At 44.0% G+C, this 15,499-nt stretch overlaps 1 protein-coding gene across 50 annotated transcripts in view; it reads right to left on the bottom strand.

The window, feature by feature from the left end:
• Nucleotides 1–370: 370 nt before the first annotated feature.
• SORBS1 (sorbin and SH3 domain containing 1) overlaps nt 371–15,499 on the bottom strand; it is a 242,969-nt gene continuing 227,840 nt past the window's right edge. For 37 of the 50 annotated variants that reach the window (XM_055119309.1, XM_055119321.1, XM_055119325.1 and 34 more), the window contains 3 exons: nt 8,369–8,427; nt 6,322–6,434; nt 371–3,878 (listed from right to left, as the gene is read on the bottom strand). In XM_055119309.1, coding sequence (XP_054975284.1) covers nt 3,811–3,878; nt 6,322–6,434; nt 8,369–8,427 — 240 coding nt within the window. In that variant the 3' untranslated portion in view covers nt 371–3,810. Of the gene's footprint in view, nt 3,879–6,321; nt 6,435–6,691; nt 6,794–8,368; nt 8,560–9,144; nt 9,205–15,499 lie in introns of all 50 variants that reach the window. The other 13 variants (XM_055119308.1, XM_055119306.1, XM_055119307.1 and 10 more) reach the window with 6 other exon arrangements.

Genomic DNA, 15,499 nt, shown 5'->3' with positions numbered 1-15,499 from the left:
GCATGAGAAGTCTGAGCAGATTTCTTAGAAAGACTAAGTGTTGCGTGATTTTTTTATATGTAGGTTGTGGAGCAAAACAAGATCCACAATACACCTTCTCTGATGTCCCTCTCATGTTTAAAGAAAGATGTACTATTATTATAATTAGAATAAGAGTGGCTCTTTAGAATGAATTGGTGAAAAGGTCGGTGAGTCATCAGCTATAGCTGACAAAGAAAGGGAGAACAGAGGTGTCTTGCTGGAGCAGAAAGAAAGTGAGCAGAAAGGATTGAGCACGGACCACGGAGGAGAGCAAAAGAAGTGGAGGTGACGACTTCCAGCTGAGGAGCCCGGTAAAGGGAGGAGACAATGAATGGTAAGAACAAGCCTATGCCACGCAGTTCTGAATAAAGTTTATTAAATAATATGTACAGCAAATGTAGTAAATTAACATGTCTAGCAAATCAATTCACTGCAATAAAGAAAAATAAATGAATGGAAAAAAATCTGTGTCTGCAGAGTACATGCTCTTGGTGTAGCATTAAATGGCAAAATACTTTAAATTAATTGGTTATATATAATGATGGTTTTCTGTCAGGATATAATTTTTGTAATCTTCTTTTAGCAATAGTCCTTTAAACCACTGCAGATAAATAGGACTAAACTTAAAAAAACAAGAGAGAGAGAGAAAATAAACTATAACTGAGATAAGAGTTACCTCTTCTATAAGAAAGAATGAGTATTTTCACACTTTGCGATGATTATTTTTGTGCCACAGATCTGCAGGTGACTTATTTGGAATTCCTTCATTTAAATAAAAATGCAAAAAACTTCATGACTTCCTTATTTTACCCCCTTCAGTTCAAATTTTTAAAATTATCTTTTTCTATACAAAGTAGTTACATGGGCTATACAAAGTTAAATATACATATTTACAGTCCCACTTCTGAAGCAAATGATATTTTTCTTTTACTGACCCCAGAGAGACTGCAAAAGCTAAGTCGTTTGAGGCTTGCCTTTACCCAGAAGCATGGCTAATATATCAAAATGTGCTGCAAGGCATGCTGCCAGTTAGTTGCACTTGCTATTAATAAACCTGTACAAACATTTCAGCATAAAAATAGGTATTTTATAATACTAAATGTCTGAAGACAAAAGAGCAATTGGAAACCTTTGATGTTTTGTCATATAGAGGAAGCTAAAGTTTGATGCGATTTTTAAACATAATTTTATTAAAGACAGTCAAATTGGTGAGGCATACCTGGGTTTCTGGAGCTATACAAATGCGTGAGGCTGGGGTCATTTGCAAATGTGGCTTTACAAATTGGTTTTATTTTCTAGCTGTATTCTAGGAGGGGTTTAAAATGACCTGACCAAGAAGCTCCCCCTCAAAAAAAAAAAAAAATAGGGAAGATCATGTTGTTAGTGGTTTGCGGCTAAAACAGGGAATCACATTAGCCAATTCAAGGATGACATTTGGGAAGGGGTGAAATGCTGCTGTGCACAGTGCATGGCCATCCACGCTGCCTTGCTGCTCGATTTCCCCGGGGAGAGGAAGATGGTGCAAAAGCAATGCCCTGGGAGGCGGCAATGGTCCCTCCAGAGCAATGAGTCTGATCTAAGGAACATCAAGGCGGCCCTTTGTACTTCTCTCCCAACCACAGCCACAGCCTCTCTCCTGGGGATTCGGGTTCTGATCTCATTGAAACAGGAATGTCTCTGGGAATAGGTAACATTCCTTGTGTCGATCCTGTACGCTTCTTCCCGAGAGCGAGATGTGAGAGAACAGGCAGAGAGCACGGGGGGTGGGGGGTGGAGGGGTGGGGGGGGGGGTATCTGCGGCAGAGGAGGTTGCTGGAGGGATCCTACCAGGGGAAGCAGACACAAACACTGAGGCAGACTGAGGCAGAGACACCGAAGACCAAACTTTGCTCATTTGTGAAGACGCCCCACTTGGGGACGATGGTTCTGGGGGCAATTCTGCATTCTAGGCATACAGCCAAGGTTTCCTGTCCACACCCTACCATCTAGAATTGCTACTCCTATTTGTGGGGAGGGTGAGTCTGAAGACTCTGGCAACAATTCCAAGTATTTCCAGCTACACAGAACCCCTCAGGCTAAGGTTCTTCCTTAGGTGTTGAAAAGTGAGCTAACAGAGACAGAAATAGGGCAGTACTTTCTAGGATTCCTCCAGGGAAAATGTACCTCTTCCTCTCTCACACCCTTCTTAGCACGTATCACAGTCTCTCTTGATGTGGGATTTTGGAGTCTATCTCTCTCATCACCTTTAAGTTCCCAGCGGACAGGAACAGCTCATTTCTATCTTGATCTCTGTCAGAACAGAGAAGCCAACAAACATCCTTGAGCTGAGTGGAGCTGTGGGTTCACAGCCCACATATGAAAAGATCCCCCTCCTTGGGAATGGGTGCTCCACCAAAGGCTAACTTCCTGAAGTGGCAGAACTGCCACCTTCCACTAAGGGGAGGGGGGGCCCCAGCACCTATAGCTTCTCTCTAAATCTACCCCAGGCTGAGTTACTCCATTCCTCAAGGTCCTTGAGCTTCTTTGGGGAGTAAAGCAGAGACCCAGTGAGTCTCTTCCAAGGCAAGGAGACCGTCTTGCTCATTGGAGTTCCTGGGATCTGGTGTTTGTCTGCGTCTGGGAAATGCATCACTGCTCATCCTTAGTTCTCTGTGAGAAAAGGCCTATCAACCTCAAACTGTCCCGGCCAGAAACCAACAAAAAAGACAGGTTAGCCATGGTGTCCTGATATACAAAATGGTGCCGCCTAAGGGTGACCATATGAAAAAGCCAGTGACACGGGAAACTTGCCCAGTGTAAGTGACCTTCAGAACTACAGGGCTTCTTGGTCTGTGACTGTGGCTCAGTGGTAGAGCACTTGCCCTGCTTGGGTGAGTCCCCAAGTTCCATCCGCAGCACTTTATTTTTTTTTTTCTTTTTGGGTCACACCCGGCAATGCTCAGGGTTTACTCCCAGCTCTGCACTCAGGAATCACCCCTGGCAGTGCTCAGGGGACCATATGGGATGCTGGGAATCGAGCCTGGGTCGGCTGCGTGCAAGGCAAATGCCCCACCCGCTGTGCTATCGCTCCAGCCCCAAATCCCCAGCACTTCAAATAAGCAAGAACTATGGAGATTCTTGACCTAAGCACTTGGAAATCTCTCTGCCTGGCCACCTCACAGTTGTGGGCAAACCTATGTGTCTGCCTATACCCTGGGCTGAGTGCACAGGGCACAGAGTCTTCACCTCCATTGCCCTAGGTTCCTCAGCAGGTCCAGTGTGGGACTCGGTGTTGGGTAATTCAGTGGGTGGCTTCAGAAGGCCTGGCAGAGCTTCTGCAGTGTTGTGGGATCAGCAGCCTCTAAGCAGCTTCGGGAGCCTGCGTGTGAAGCCGCAGGAGAACAGGTGGGGAGCTGGCTGGCATTGCAAGAGCTGCTTCAGGCTGAAAGACCTCTTTGAGCAGGAGCTGGCCAAATCTGGACAGCAAGAGGCCTTTCTGGCTCCTGGACCGGTTGGCAGGTCAGATTAACCAAGAAGAGGGAGGGATGGGGAAGGCTGGAGAGACCGCCAGAAGCAGCTAAGGAAATACAGATTTGCCTCATTCCTTTTTGTTCAACGCACACGTCAACCCTGTCCGATACACCGTCAGCTTCGACAGGCCCAACACTTCTCTGTTCCTCTCTTTTGCTTTCCCGTTGCTTTATCCGTTGCATTAGCTTTCTTACTGACTCAATATTTAAATAAAAGAGACCAGTTCATGAATTGGGTTTCATCCTCCAATAAAAATAATCTCTGTGGTTTTCAGTCTTCTTATAGATACAAAGGCTTTACATAGTTGCCTGGAAAAGTACCAAATTGCCTTGTCCTTCTTGAAGTACCTGTGAAAAGAAGGCACACATACGCAAAATGAGAAGACTTGCCCATGCGAATTTAGAGCCCTGTGATAACCACCACCCGGCAGCTCATCGAGTAGCTTGTGGTTCTAAAGTATTATCTTATCTCTTTTGGACTGCAGTAATGCTGGGTGGTAGGCAAAGCAGGCATTTTTCATAGTGCTGTTTTTCAGTGAGGAAGCCCAGACTCAGAGATCTTATGTGACAGGTCTGTGATTTGGTCACATAAGCAGCAGAAGCGGGCTTGAAACCCATCTACTGAAGCCAAGCCCATTGCCCTATCCACTACTGTTTTTTTTTTTTTTTTTCCTGGAGGAATCAACACATTTATCCAACATGGCTCTTAATACCTTGGATATAAAATTTCCAAACTGTAGGATTTCTAAGTGTCCACTGGACATGACTACAAATCAAACAGAAATTCTTCTCCTCAGCCTATGCCTGAGGCCCAGACTGACTCCCTGTGTCTGTTATCAACTTTGTTAGGGTTCCTGCTGGGCCAGGCACAGAGGACTAACATAGGACTACTGGCAAGTGGGGGTGGGGTGGGAACTAAGAGTTTGCTTGCTTTGGGGCTCTCTCTCTCTCACTCTCTCTCTAGTCCCACCCCCTCTCTCTAAAGTCCAGGTGAGAAGTGGTAGACATATGTGTGTCATCCTGATCACTCCCTCACACTGCAACCTGACCATTACACCCGTCCCCCTTGGATGTGGCTTAGTTGAAGCAGGCACCAGCAATGGATTGGAGTTGTTGCCTGGAATGAAACATCAAAGCTGAAAGAGTATGCAGAGCTTAAAGACAACTGAAACAGCTAGCTGAATCTGGTTGTGTGTGTGTGTGTGTGTGTGTGTATGCGTGTGTATGTGTGTGTGTGTGTGTGTGTGTGTGTGTGTGTGTGTGTGTGTGTGGTGGCAGTAAAGGAAGCCACAGGGAACTGAGATGTGCCCTGATAGTTGGCTAGCATCTTTCCTGACACATGAGAAAAATGAGTTCTACTGGGTTTCTTTACTCAGTGTCAGCATTAGACTACATTTTTAAAAAGTATTTGAGGAATCTGAAATATTTCTGTTACCTAGCTGCTGGGATGTCCCTTCAAAAATCTCAGTGCCCCACTCCCCACTCCTGGAAGAGTTTAAAACTAAAACCTATGAGAGTGGCACTTATGTAGATCGTGCCTACATGTGGCTCCTGAGAACTTGAGACATGATCAGTCTAAACTGATCTATGCTGTAACATGGGGGGGGGGGGAAACCACTGAATTTTGAACACTTAATAGGAAAAGAATGTAAAATATCTGACAACTATTTTGTTGATTACTTGGTCAAATGAGAATATCACTGTTGTCTTAGGTTTAATACAATGTTATTAACATCAGTGTCACTGGTCCTATTTTACTGTTCTCAATGTGACTTCAAGAAGAAGTAGAATGTCATACATGAACTATTACGTTTCTACCAAAAATGGACTGCACCAGAGTTGCTGTCTTTTCAGATCTGAACAGGACAACTCAAGGCAGAGAAGGCCACAGGCACCTGGTGCAATGACTCAAGGCAGAGAAGGCCATAGGCACTTGGTGCAATGGGGTGGCTGATAGAAGTGAGACAAATCTTACTGGCTCCAGTTATGTGTCGGCATGGCTGTTCTCACTATTCTAGCCCTACCATTACTTCTCTTATGCAAAACTTTTTCAGAAAGATCAGGAAAGAGCTAGTGTTTGGAAAGAAGATAAAGGTAAAGCTATGCAAAGAGAGGGGAACTGACAGAAGGAGTGAGTGTATGACCTTAAAATCATATCCATGCATTGGCAGAAAGAACCTAAATGGAGGGAGACAGGGCCTAAGTTCCAATATCAATGGTTCTATTTGCTATCCAGGTATCCACGCCATTTATTTTAAGCTCTACAGACATGAGGTTTTGAATTTGTGAAGTGAGGTTATTTGTTGAGAGGAATGTTCTCAAGCAAGTGTCTGTTCTGTAATGCACCGATTTTTATTATAAATATGAATCCTTTCTTTTAATTAAGCAGATGCTTTAATAAAAGTTATTGGAAACCTGGCATAAATATGAACTTTGGAGTGTTTATATTTACACTTGAGTTTCATGCTAAAGACTTAAGGCTCAATTTTTTTTTCTTGATCTGTTTTATAACGGTTTTTAGAAATAAAATTCCAAATATACACACAATGGAAATTCAAATGGAATTAATGCAGTAGGCGTTGGCATAGTTTGTTTTGAGGTTCAAATTAGTGTGATCCACCCTGTGTTCAGAGGAAACAAGAAACCGGCTCGCCCAGCATTCCTAAGGATGGTGCAGGAAGAGAGAAAGCTCTCCTTTCTCTGCAGAGAACACTGCTTTTTGTATAGCTCATCACTACTAGTTAGTCCTTCAATACACAAGTAGTAAGAAAAACATGAGGAATTCACTCACCAACAAACCATCCATCATCACATTTTTCCATGACATCAACAATATCTCCATCTCGGAGTTCCAATTCATCATCGTTCTGTGGTATATAGCTATATAATGCTTGGTAGCTAAATCTATAAACAAGAAAAATTAAAATTAAATGACTCAAACACTGATAGGATTAAATAATTGGTCTAACAAACCTATTTCAACTAAGTCAGCATCAGGTGGTGTTTCCCACTAAGTGGTAGTATTAAAAGGGGAGAGAGAGAGAGAAAGAGAGAGTGAGAGAGGGGGGAGGGAGGGAGAGAGAGAAAGGGAGGGAGAAAGAGAGGGAGGAGGAGAGAGAGAAAGAGAGAGAGAGAGAGAAAACAGTGAATAGGGCACTTGCCTTATTTGGCCAACCTGTGTTTGATCCCTGTCACCACATAAGATCCTTTGAGTACTGCCAGGAGTGATACCTGAGCACAAAGCCAGGAATAAGCCCTGAGCACTGTCAAGTGTGGCCCCAAAACAAAACAAAAAGGATATTTTATGAGCTATTTCTCTAATAACAGCATTAGGGAGATATATTCAAATATAAGAAGTAAATTAAGTCTGAGATGGCTGGGAGACCTCTAAGAAGCAAGTCATAAGGCGTTCTTGTATTTAGTTTCACGTGGTTATGACAGACAAGATTTTTGTTGCCTCACTGGCTACACTATCTTGAGTTTATTTTGCATGTCTACACACATTTCATTAATTGCTTTTTAAATATGGATATTATTTTTTCAAAGTCTCCTGAAAGTATTTTGATTTTGGGGATTAAGAATTTTTTTAATTACTTGCTAGTCTAAGGCAATTTGGACTACATTCTGTTCTAACAATAGTTGCTGAGAAAGTTGGAACTACTTGTGAAATTGGATATTTGCTTAGGCCACAAGGAAAAGCTTTGCTTTTATTTATGTCTTTGACAAGTACTTAAGAAACATCAACTATGCACCAAATTCATAATTCTGTTTAGTCAGTATTTTTTTAAATTTATTTAATTTTTTAGGCTTTTTGGGCCTCACCTGGCAATGCTCGGGGTTACTTCTGACTCTGTGTTCAGGAATTATTCCTGGTGAGTTCTGGAGACTTTATGGGATGCCGGGGATCAAACCTGGTTCAAAGTGCGTGGCAAGTTCCCTACCCACTGTACTATCTCTCCAGCCTCAGTTTAGTCAATATTTCAAAACTGTTGCAAGCAAAAATGTGCCTATGTGCCATTCATTTACTATTTCTAAAAGATGCCAGTGAATTCGGAGTGTGGATAAGAGAATGGAAATAAGAAAATGGAGTCAGTTGACAGAAACAAGAGATTCATTTTCCACCGCTAAAACCAAAGGGGTGATTACATTTACATATTTAGCCCAATGTTTTGGTACTTTGGTACTTGGATATGCCTGTTAGGAGAAAAGGCTCTATTAAGAGGCAGATAGATTGTCAGTTGCCAAATGAATATAATTCTGATATCGCAGTATTTATTTGTCGTCTGCTGCCCAACCTGGTCTCTCTAGAATGCCTTCTCTCCTAACGTCTCATGCCTGCTTCACTCTGGGAGACAGCTCCTGACATCTCCTCTGTTCTCTGCCCAGACCGTGCAGATTGGCTGGAGAATGCTGCATACCATCGCTGCCTGGACACTGTCCCCTACCACCAATGCTCATTTTGGACAGAACTCTTGCTGGGCTCAGTATCCTGTTTCATTGAGTTCTTCCTTTACCCCCTCTGATACTCCAGGCACTCGACTCAACAAAGGGCTTTCTTCTGCCTGTTCCTACTTTAATTTCCCTCCTTTCCAGTTTAAGTCTTTGCACGTGGACCCACCCTCCAGCAAATATTTCTTCTCCCATACCTCTCTTCCAAGAGCCTGCAATGTCTTTTTATTTACAAGCCACCTGTAGTTATGCTGGCTAACAGGAAACATAGTCTGAACCAGCAACCCTTAGGGAAGCTGTTTGTTCCTTCCCCTCAGTTAATGACCCACATTCTTAAGTCCAAGTGTTTACCAAGTACGTGAGAATGAAAGTACGCCAAAAGTACTTACAAGTCTTGGGAGGTTTGATTCCTGTCTGGGGTGACTCTTCGCTGCTGGGCTTGAGGTTGCTGAGAAATGATTAAAGATGGTTTATTGTCAGAAGGGGATACCTTGTGATGAAAGTCAAGGGGGTGAGAAACAGTGCTGCAGTAATGAACAGATTTTTCGGCAATGTTTATGATCTCATTGCAAACTGCTTCCTGTGAGGTGGCCCCAAGACATCCAGAAACCCCCATAAAACAGTCAACATGGGGACAAAAAAAATAAAGACAGAAAGAGGAAGAGATGTAACATTCCAGACGAAGCACATAAGTCCAGGGAAACAACAGAGTTGAAGATCCAGGTTAAAAAAAATAGATATTCCAGTAGTGGAGTGCAGGAGGGATCCAGGCGTAAGCATGGAAAAACAGGTGAGATAAGGAAGAATTTGGAATTTAGTATGAATATTTTGTTTTAGAAAGGGCATCAGTTTAAAGGCCTGAAATTAGTGAATAAATGTTACAAATAACTCCAGGATTAAAATGCAAATATGTACCCCCAGTCATGCACTAATACATTAATTTAATCCCACGGTCAGGCAGAGTAAAAATATTGTCTCTAAAGTCCTCTGCTCTTTAAAATTCTTTTGAAGGCGTGGGAGGCCTACCATCTCACTCTACTACAACAGCCAGGTAATTCCTGTAAACAATGGCTCTGTGAATTAACCAGCCATTCCTCCAGTCTAGACTCTAGAATTCAGGAGAGATTCTCTTTAAAGCTGCAGTTGTATTCAACAGGCATCTTACCACATAGCTCTTTTCAGATTCTGTGAGATCAGGTCCTGCTCTCAATGAATGATGAGAAGGCTGTGATCATCAAGCAAATCATAAGGGAGACATTTTAGCAGATGTCACATTGGAACGGATTCAAAATAAAAGCATGAGCAAATACACATACCACACCAGCATACTCGATGACACCGGATACTCGGGGCCTTCGGCCACTGAGTTTCCATGACAACATGGTGGGAGCACAGGAGAAAATGCAATGTACAGAGTTAGAAGCAAGCATCCAGGCAATGAAATGGCCCAGTGAGTTGAGAATGAGTAACATGGGGCCCCTAGAATGGCAGAGGAATGACACAGAGGAGCTGTCTGCAGGAGCCTGTGACCTCTACCATCACACAAACTGCTTGGTCCCCGACTCTCAGCCAGCCCGCTGGACAGGAGGGCTGCTGTACCAAAGTTCAGTCTTGGTTATCTTGCGGGAAAAGAACCTCCTCTGGCAAAGAAGGCTCCAGAAACAATCAGGTGTGCCTTATTTGGGGACGAATAAAAACCAAACCAAACCGAAAAACAGGTTTTTGAAAGTTCCTTGGTAACATCTGAAGTATCAAATAAAAATCAATCCCCCAGAGGAATCTGCACCTATCACTCCCCACCCTGGGATGAGTTCAGGTAGCTCATAATAGAGCAGAATGTGCTTCCAGAAATAGGTCTGTGCATCCCGAGTCAGTGGGAGAGATGAAGCCATCACGTCACTCCCCAGCTCAGGAACACAAGCTGACACCAGCACACAGGTGCCACAGGGAGCAGCACAACTGTCTCTGTAGTGGGGCTCCCACAGGAGGGCCAGGAAGGCCAGCCCTTTATGAGAAGAGAGTTTGCAATCACTCCGCCACCCCGCCCCGCCCCACCCCACTGCAGAGAATTCAATTCCAAGCCCTAGAAACTTCCCAAACTAAATTTTGTTTATGTCTGGGCCACATCGAGCAATACACAGGGCTTGCTCCTGGCTTTGTGTTCAAGGATCACTCCTGGAGGGCATGGGGGACCATCTGGGGTGCCAAAGATTGAACCGGGGTCAGCCACATGCAAGGGACACGCCCTACCTACCGTACTATTGCTCCAGTTCCCTGCCAAACGAAATATTTAAGGAGCTATCCTAAGGGAAATCCTCGACTTAACACATCATAGTAACCACAAGCCACAGCACTACCCTTGCCTCCCTTTCCTGCCCCTGGTCTTTTTAAAGAGCCATTAGAACTGTTTTGCAGCCCACTCACTTGTTTTATAGAGAGGCTCAGAGAGGGTGAGAACCTTTCCTGAGGAACCACAGCACTAGCATCTCTCTTGTCTCCTGGGTTCAGCTCATGGCCCCTGTGGCCTTCCTCTTTCCATCTCAGACCATTCCCACCTTAGCAGTGTTCTTGCTGACTTTCCCCTCCAAGGAGCCCTGCAGAGGCCCTGGAGATGTGAGGGGGTGGGCAGAGCATCTTACCTTCTTTTTAAACCCAGAACCACAGTGACTATCTGCCTCCCTCCCTGGGTGACACTGCTAGGGAGAAAGAAAGCTCCCAGGCTGCTCAATCGCCACCCTGCTATGCCCTCCTGCAGGACCAACCACCAACCCGGATGTCGCTTCAACACTTTCACAGTTTCAGGAAACCTCTTCAAGCTTTCCAGCCCCTTAACAGGCAGCAATCACTTAAATCAGGCCTGTTGCGCAAGAGAGGGCTGAGAGGGCTGATTTCATGCTCTTATGATGTCTCGAGACCTGCAGGCCTCTGCCACAAGCTTGGTGGCTAACCTCACGGAACCCCACTCGGGTCCCAGTCTCAGGGCTGCTGCATATCCAAGAGAAGTAATGATATTTTCCAAGTGCTTACTACATGGCAGAAGGACATAACTTATTTTGCACAGTGGAGGCTGTATTGATTATTTCTCAATGGGATATTGGTGAGCCATGCTTCTCAAATTTCCAACTATACAGGGGTCACTCAGGGTCCTAGGATAAAGCGGGGTTCTGACTCAGCACATCTGTTGTGCGTCCAAAGACAGCACCTCTTTTTGACAACATTCACGCTATTGATCTGCATTCTATCTAGTTATCTGATCCTGAGATTCCTTGGCTGACTGATCTTGGTGACATCTCATGAATACACAAATTCTTTTTTTTTTCTTTTTGGGTCACACCCAGCAATGCTCAGGGTTTACTCCCGGCTCTGCACTCAGGAATTACTCCTGGCGGTGCTTGGGGGACCATATGGAATGCTGGGAATCAAACCTGGGTTGGCTGCATGCAAGGCAAACGCCCTACCTGCTCTACTATTGCTTCAGCCCCATGAATATACAAATTCTTATTTAAAAAGAGCCAAAATATTTCCAAACTCCAGCCACTTACCTAACCACCTCCAGTGAAATGCAGTATAGAGATAGGACTCAGACCAGCTTCTGAAACGACCACTACAGCTTCCATAAATCTCTTTCTTATGTGTTTTCCAGCCAATTTAATTCCCAATTGAGATTCCCAGGTTAATGGACATTTAGCAAATATTTGGTACTTAAAATAGATTCGAAGGATGCAGTACAGGAAGAAGGACCTGCTGGTTTACCTTCTTCTCTTCAATGAAGCACACACACAAAAAAAGCTGCTTTGAAAGCACATAAAGATCCCATGACATACATCTCTCACATTAACTCCCTGACTTGAGGGAAACAGAGAAAGCAACTGAAGCTCAGGAACATCTGAAGCCTCATGCAAGGTGGCAAACCCACCACATGGAGTGTGTGATCATCACAGACTACCTCATGGCATGACAGAGCTGGGGTGACAATGACAGCTCCCAGCTCTGCCTCTCCTGCAAATAGGCACGGTCACTTCTAGTCCTGAATATTTTGTCTTTCAGGTAAAAGGTGAAGTGTAGCTCGGGATGTTGGTTAGTGGTAGGTCCTGGGTTTTATTCCACAGAAGTGCACATACACGTGCAGTAGTGTGCTGTAATAAATATGGTCTGATCACTAACTCAAGGATTCACAGTGCCAGAAGGGGTTCTGATATTACAACCACGAACTTCCTTGCTCTCAGGTCCCACCTAAATTGTAAGGTAATCATCATCCTAGCTTTCCCATCTGAACAAACTCAGGTAGTAAAGACCCAGTTTCTTATTATCTGGGGAAGCCATGAAGAGGGAGAGATAAACAACATTTCTCCTATTAACTAAGATTCAACTTCTCCCCATTAGAAATTAATTTTTCGGATCTGAACCTTATACAGGCTCAAATGCAAGAGAATGTGTGTGTGTGTGTGTATCTGTCTGTCTGTCTGTCTGTCTGTCTGTCTCACAGGCAGACCCTCAGTGAAGATAACAAACAATTTACTTCTATCACAGGAATCTGCCCATCACTTTAAACACTTTTGTTTTTCCCCTTGGCATCAGTTTTCCTTTTGTTAGCCCCACTTTATAGCTATACATAGTTCTCAGCTCTCTCTTTCTCTCTCACTCTTCCTACGGTGCCCAGTACAGTAGCCAGCAGTCCCCCTGCCTCGTGAATGAGCACTGGAGATACAGCCTGAAAGAACAAGGTTTAAGTGTCACTGTCACTGTCATCCCATTGCTCATCAATTTGTTCAAGTGGGCACTAGTAACGTCTCCATTTGTGAGACTTGTTGTTACTGTTTTTGGCATATCGAAAGGTGTAAATGTAACACACAAAATTTCATTTTCATATTAATGTGCATATATTAAAGTTTTTCTTATTTAATTTTTTGTGTGGTGCTGGGCCACACCCAAAATGCTCAGATGCTGGCTCTGCAGTACTCAGGGCTGACTCCTGGTGTTGCTCATAGGACGATATGGGGTGCTGGGTATCAAATCTGGGTTGGCCACAAGCAAGGCAAGAACTTTTCCTGCTCTACTGTATCTCTGATCTTTGATTGTACATTTAAATATTATTTTAGATACTTTGGTTCCATAATATATTATGAAAATTAAATGTACCTGGGCCATTTTACCCTGGGAAAACCTGAGACTGCTTTCTATTTCTAATTGACACTGCTGCTCTCAGCCCTTTAGTATTTGCCCTCATGTAAACTTAAAAGTGGGCACAAGTTCTCGCCAGGACCTCATCCAAGGTTAAGAATAAAGAGAGGATTATCTCATGTGCAGTACATTTTGGACTCTTGGGGATGCATTCCAGTTTCATGTTTAGGAAAATAATGCCCAACCTCCTCTGCATGCGGATGACATTTGATCAAGAGACTGCATTTGCCCATCTCTGTGGATACCACGCAGGAAGCCCCTCCAGAAGCCTTCCTTTGCTCTTTGCTCTCTGCAGCGAGGAATCCCGCCTCCCTGTGTGGTTGCCTCAGTTCTTCAGTTCACACAAGTCCCTCAGATACCTGATCCTGCATTCCCAGGGGTGCTGTTAATCCCTCTGGATCCACAAAGCACCTGGTACTACTGCTGGGGTTACTAAGCATCCTCTTTGGTTGTGAGCCAAAGACTGAAACCCAAAATAAACTGTCCCTGGGCTAAAGAACAGCAGGAAGCCCTGGAGACAAAGACGTGGATGAACTCAACCTCAGGGTGACCAGATCCTCCAGAAATATTAGGAGTCTTTTCTGCTCCCCTAACCAGTCTGAGAGGTCCAAGACTCATCTCACACCCCAGAGCATCTCAGCTTCTGGAACTTCAGCCCACCTTTCTGGTGACTTATACTGACCTCTCAGAGGACATTGGTTGGGGTCTGGTCAGCTCTGACGCTAATGTATGACTTTGGACCGCACGTGGTGGTACTCAGGGGTTACTTCTAGCTCTGTACTGAGGAATTACCTCTGGTAGTGCTCAGGAGATCATATGGAGTGCAAGGGCTCAAACTTGGGCATGCAAGGCAAATGCCCTCCCCACTGTATTATCTCTCTGACATCAATGGTTAACTTCACTGGACTTCATATAAAGGTCTTCATTAGACTTCACATAAAGGTCTTTTATGACTCTGTGAATGCCATTTCCATGAATCAAGGATAAATTCTGGACCAGGGCTAATGGGCTAAAGTGGGGCAGCTCTGCCCACACTGCCCCCTGGAGACTGGGTGGAGGAGGGCTTTTGACTGCAAAAGTGGGTGGAGGCTAGCTTTTGGCAGGGAGTTTTAACTCTTAAAACTACCACAGGATGCTCCAGATAGTCTCTGCTTCCACTGAGTTCTCTAGGATTTACTGAGAAAGATTAATGCAGGCTAATTATAACCAATTAGTTCAACCGTTTACCATCCTAGACTTGATCTCCTTGCATTTGACGCCGTAGTAGCTGTTTAGTTATTTGAATCAGATTACAACATAAAACTTAAACGCCCAACCTTCTTAACTTAAACATAAAACTTAAACACCTTCTTACCTGAATCTCTAATGTGGTCTTCTGTTTCTTCCCTGAAACCATTAGAGGGGTAATGGGAAATGCACATTCAAGAATCAAGAAACCAAAAGCTTTCCAAGAAGGTGCTTTGTACTCAAGGTAGGAGAGAATAAGGATAAATATTTGGGTGTAGAATATAAATTCCACATTTTTTTAATGTTCTGGGTTTGTGTAGCTCACAGTAAATGATTTCCCCATCTTCTACCTTGTTCCCCTGTTGTCACTCCCACTTTCCTCTGTTAAGGAAGAGTAAGTAGGCAGGGACAGGCCAACTACTTTACCCTGTTTCCTCTGTATCATGCATCAGGTATTTTAATTTTGTTTATTTGGGTGACACCTGGCAGTACTCAGGGATTATTCCTGGCTCTGTGCTCAGGGTTTACTACCTGTAAAGCTTGAGGGACCATATGGGATTCTGGGGAACAAATCTAGGTTAGCAGAGTGCAAGGCAAGTGCCCAGCCCACTGGGCTATCACTCCAGCCCCACATAGGTATTTAATGAGTTCCAGCTACATCTCCAGGATATCTAATTTAATCTCTCTATTAGCTCAATAATTATGATCTGGTCCTGTGGGTCTGTGTGCAGCCGGAGGAGCCCTCAGAGCAGTCAGAGATGCCAGATGTCAAACTGGACATGCCCAGTACTCTGCAGCTGGCCTTGGGACTTCTACTGATCTTGATAATCTCTCTAAACACTGTTATAGGGGAGGACATTTAAGCTTTGGCCTTCTATCCCCTACTATAAGTGGTGAAAACATACCTGCTGATTATAAAGATTTTTTAAGAACTGTAGACAATATCTCTTCCCATCCCATAAATGGTTAAACACCCTTGGTGTTTATTTAGAGATTTCCCTTCCGTATGAGTCAAAGGAAAACATTTCCCATGTTTAGCTGGATAGCTTAACATTTAAAATTTCCTTCTGGTTCTTGCAAGTTGTATCACATGTTTTCCCCTCTATGTCTGA

Source organism: Sorex araneus, chromosome 11, assembly GCF_027595985.1.
Source record: "Sorex araneus isolate mSorAra2 chromosome 11, mSorAra2.pri, whole genome shotgun sequence".
Lineage (NCBI taxonomy): Eukaryota > Metazoa > Chordata > Mammalia > Eulipotyphla > Soricidae > Sorex > Sorex araneus.
This window is presented reverse-complemented; position numbering and strand designations above follow the sequence as displayed.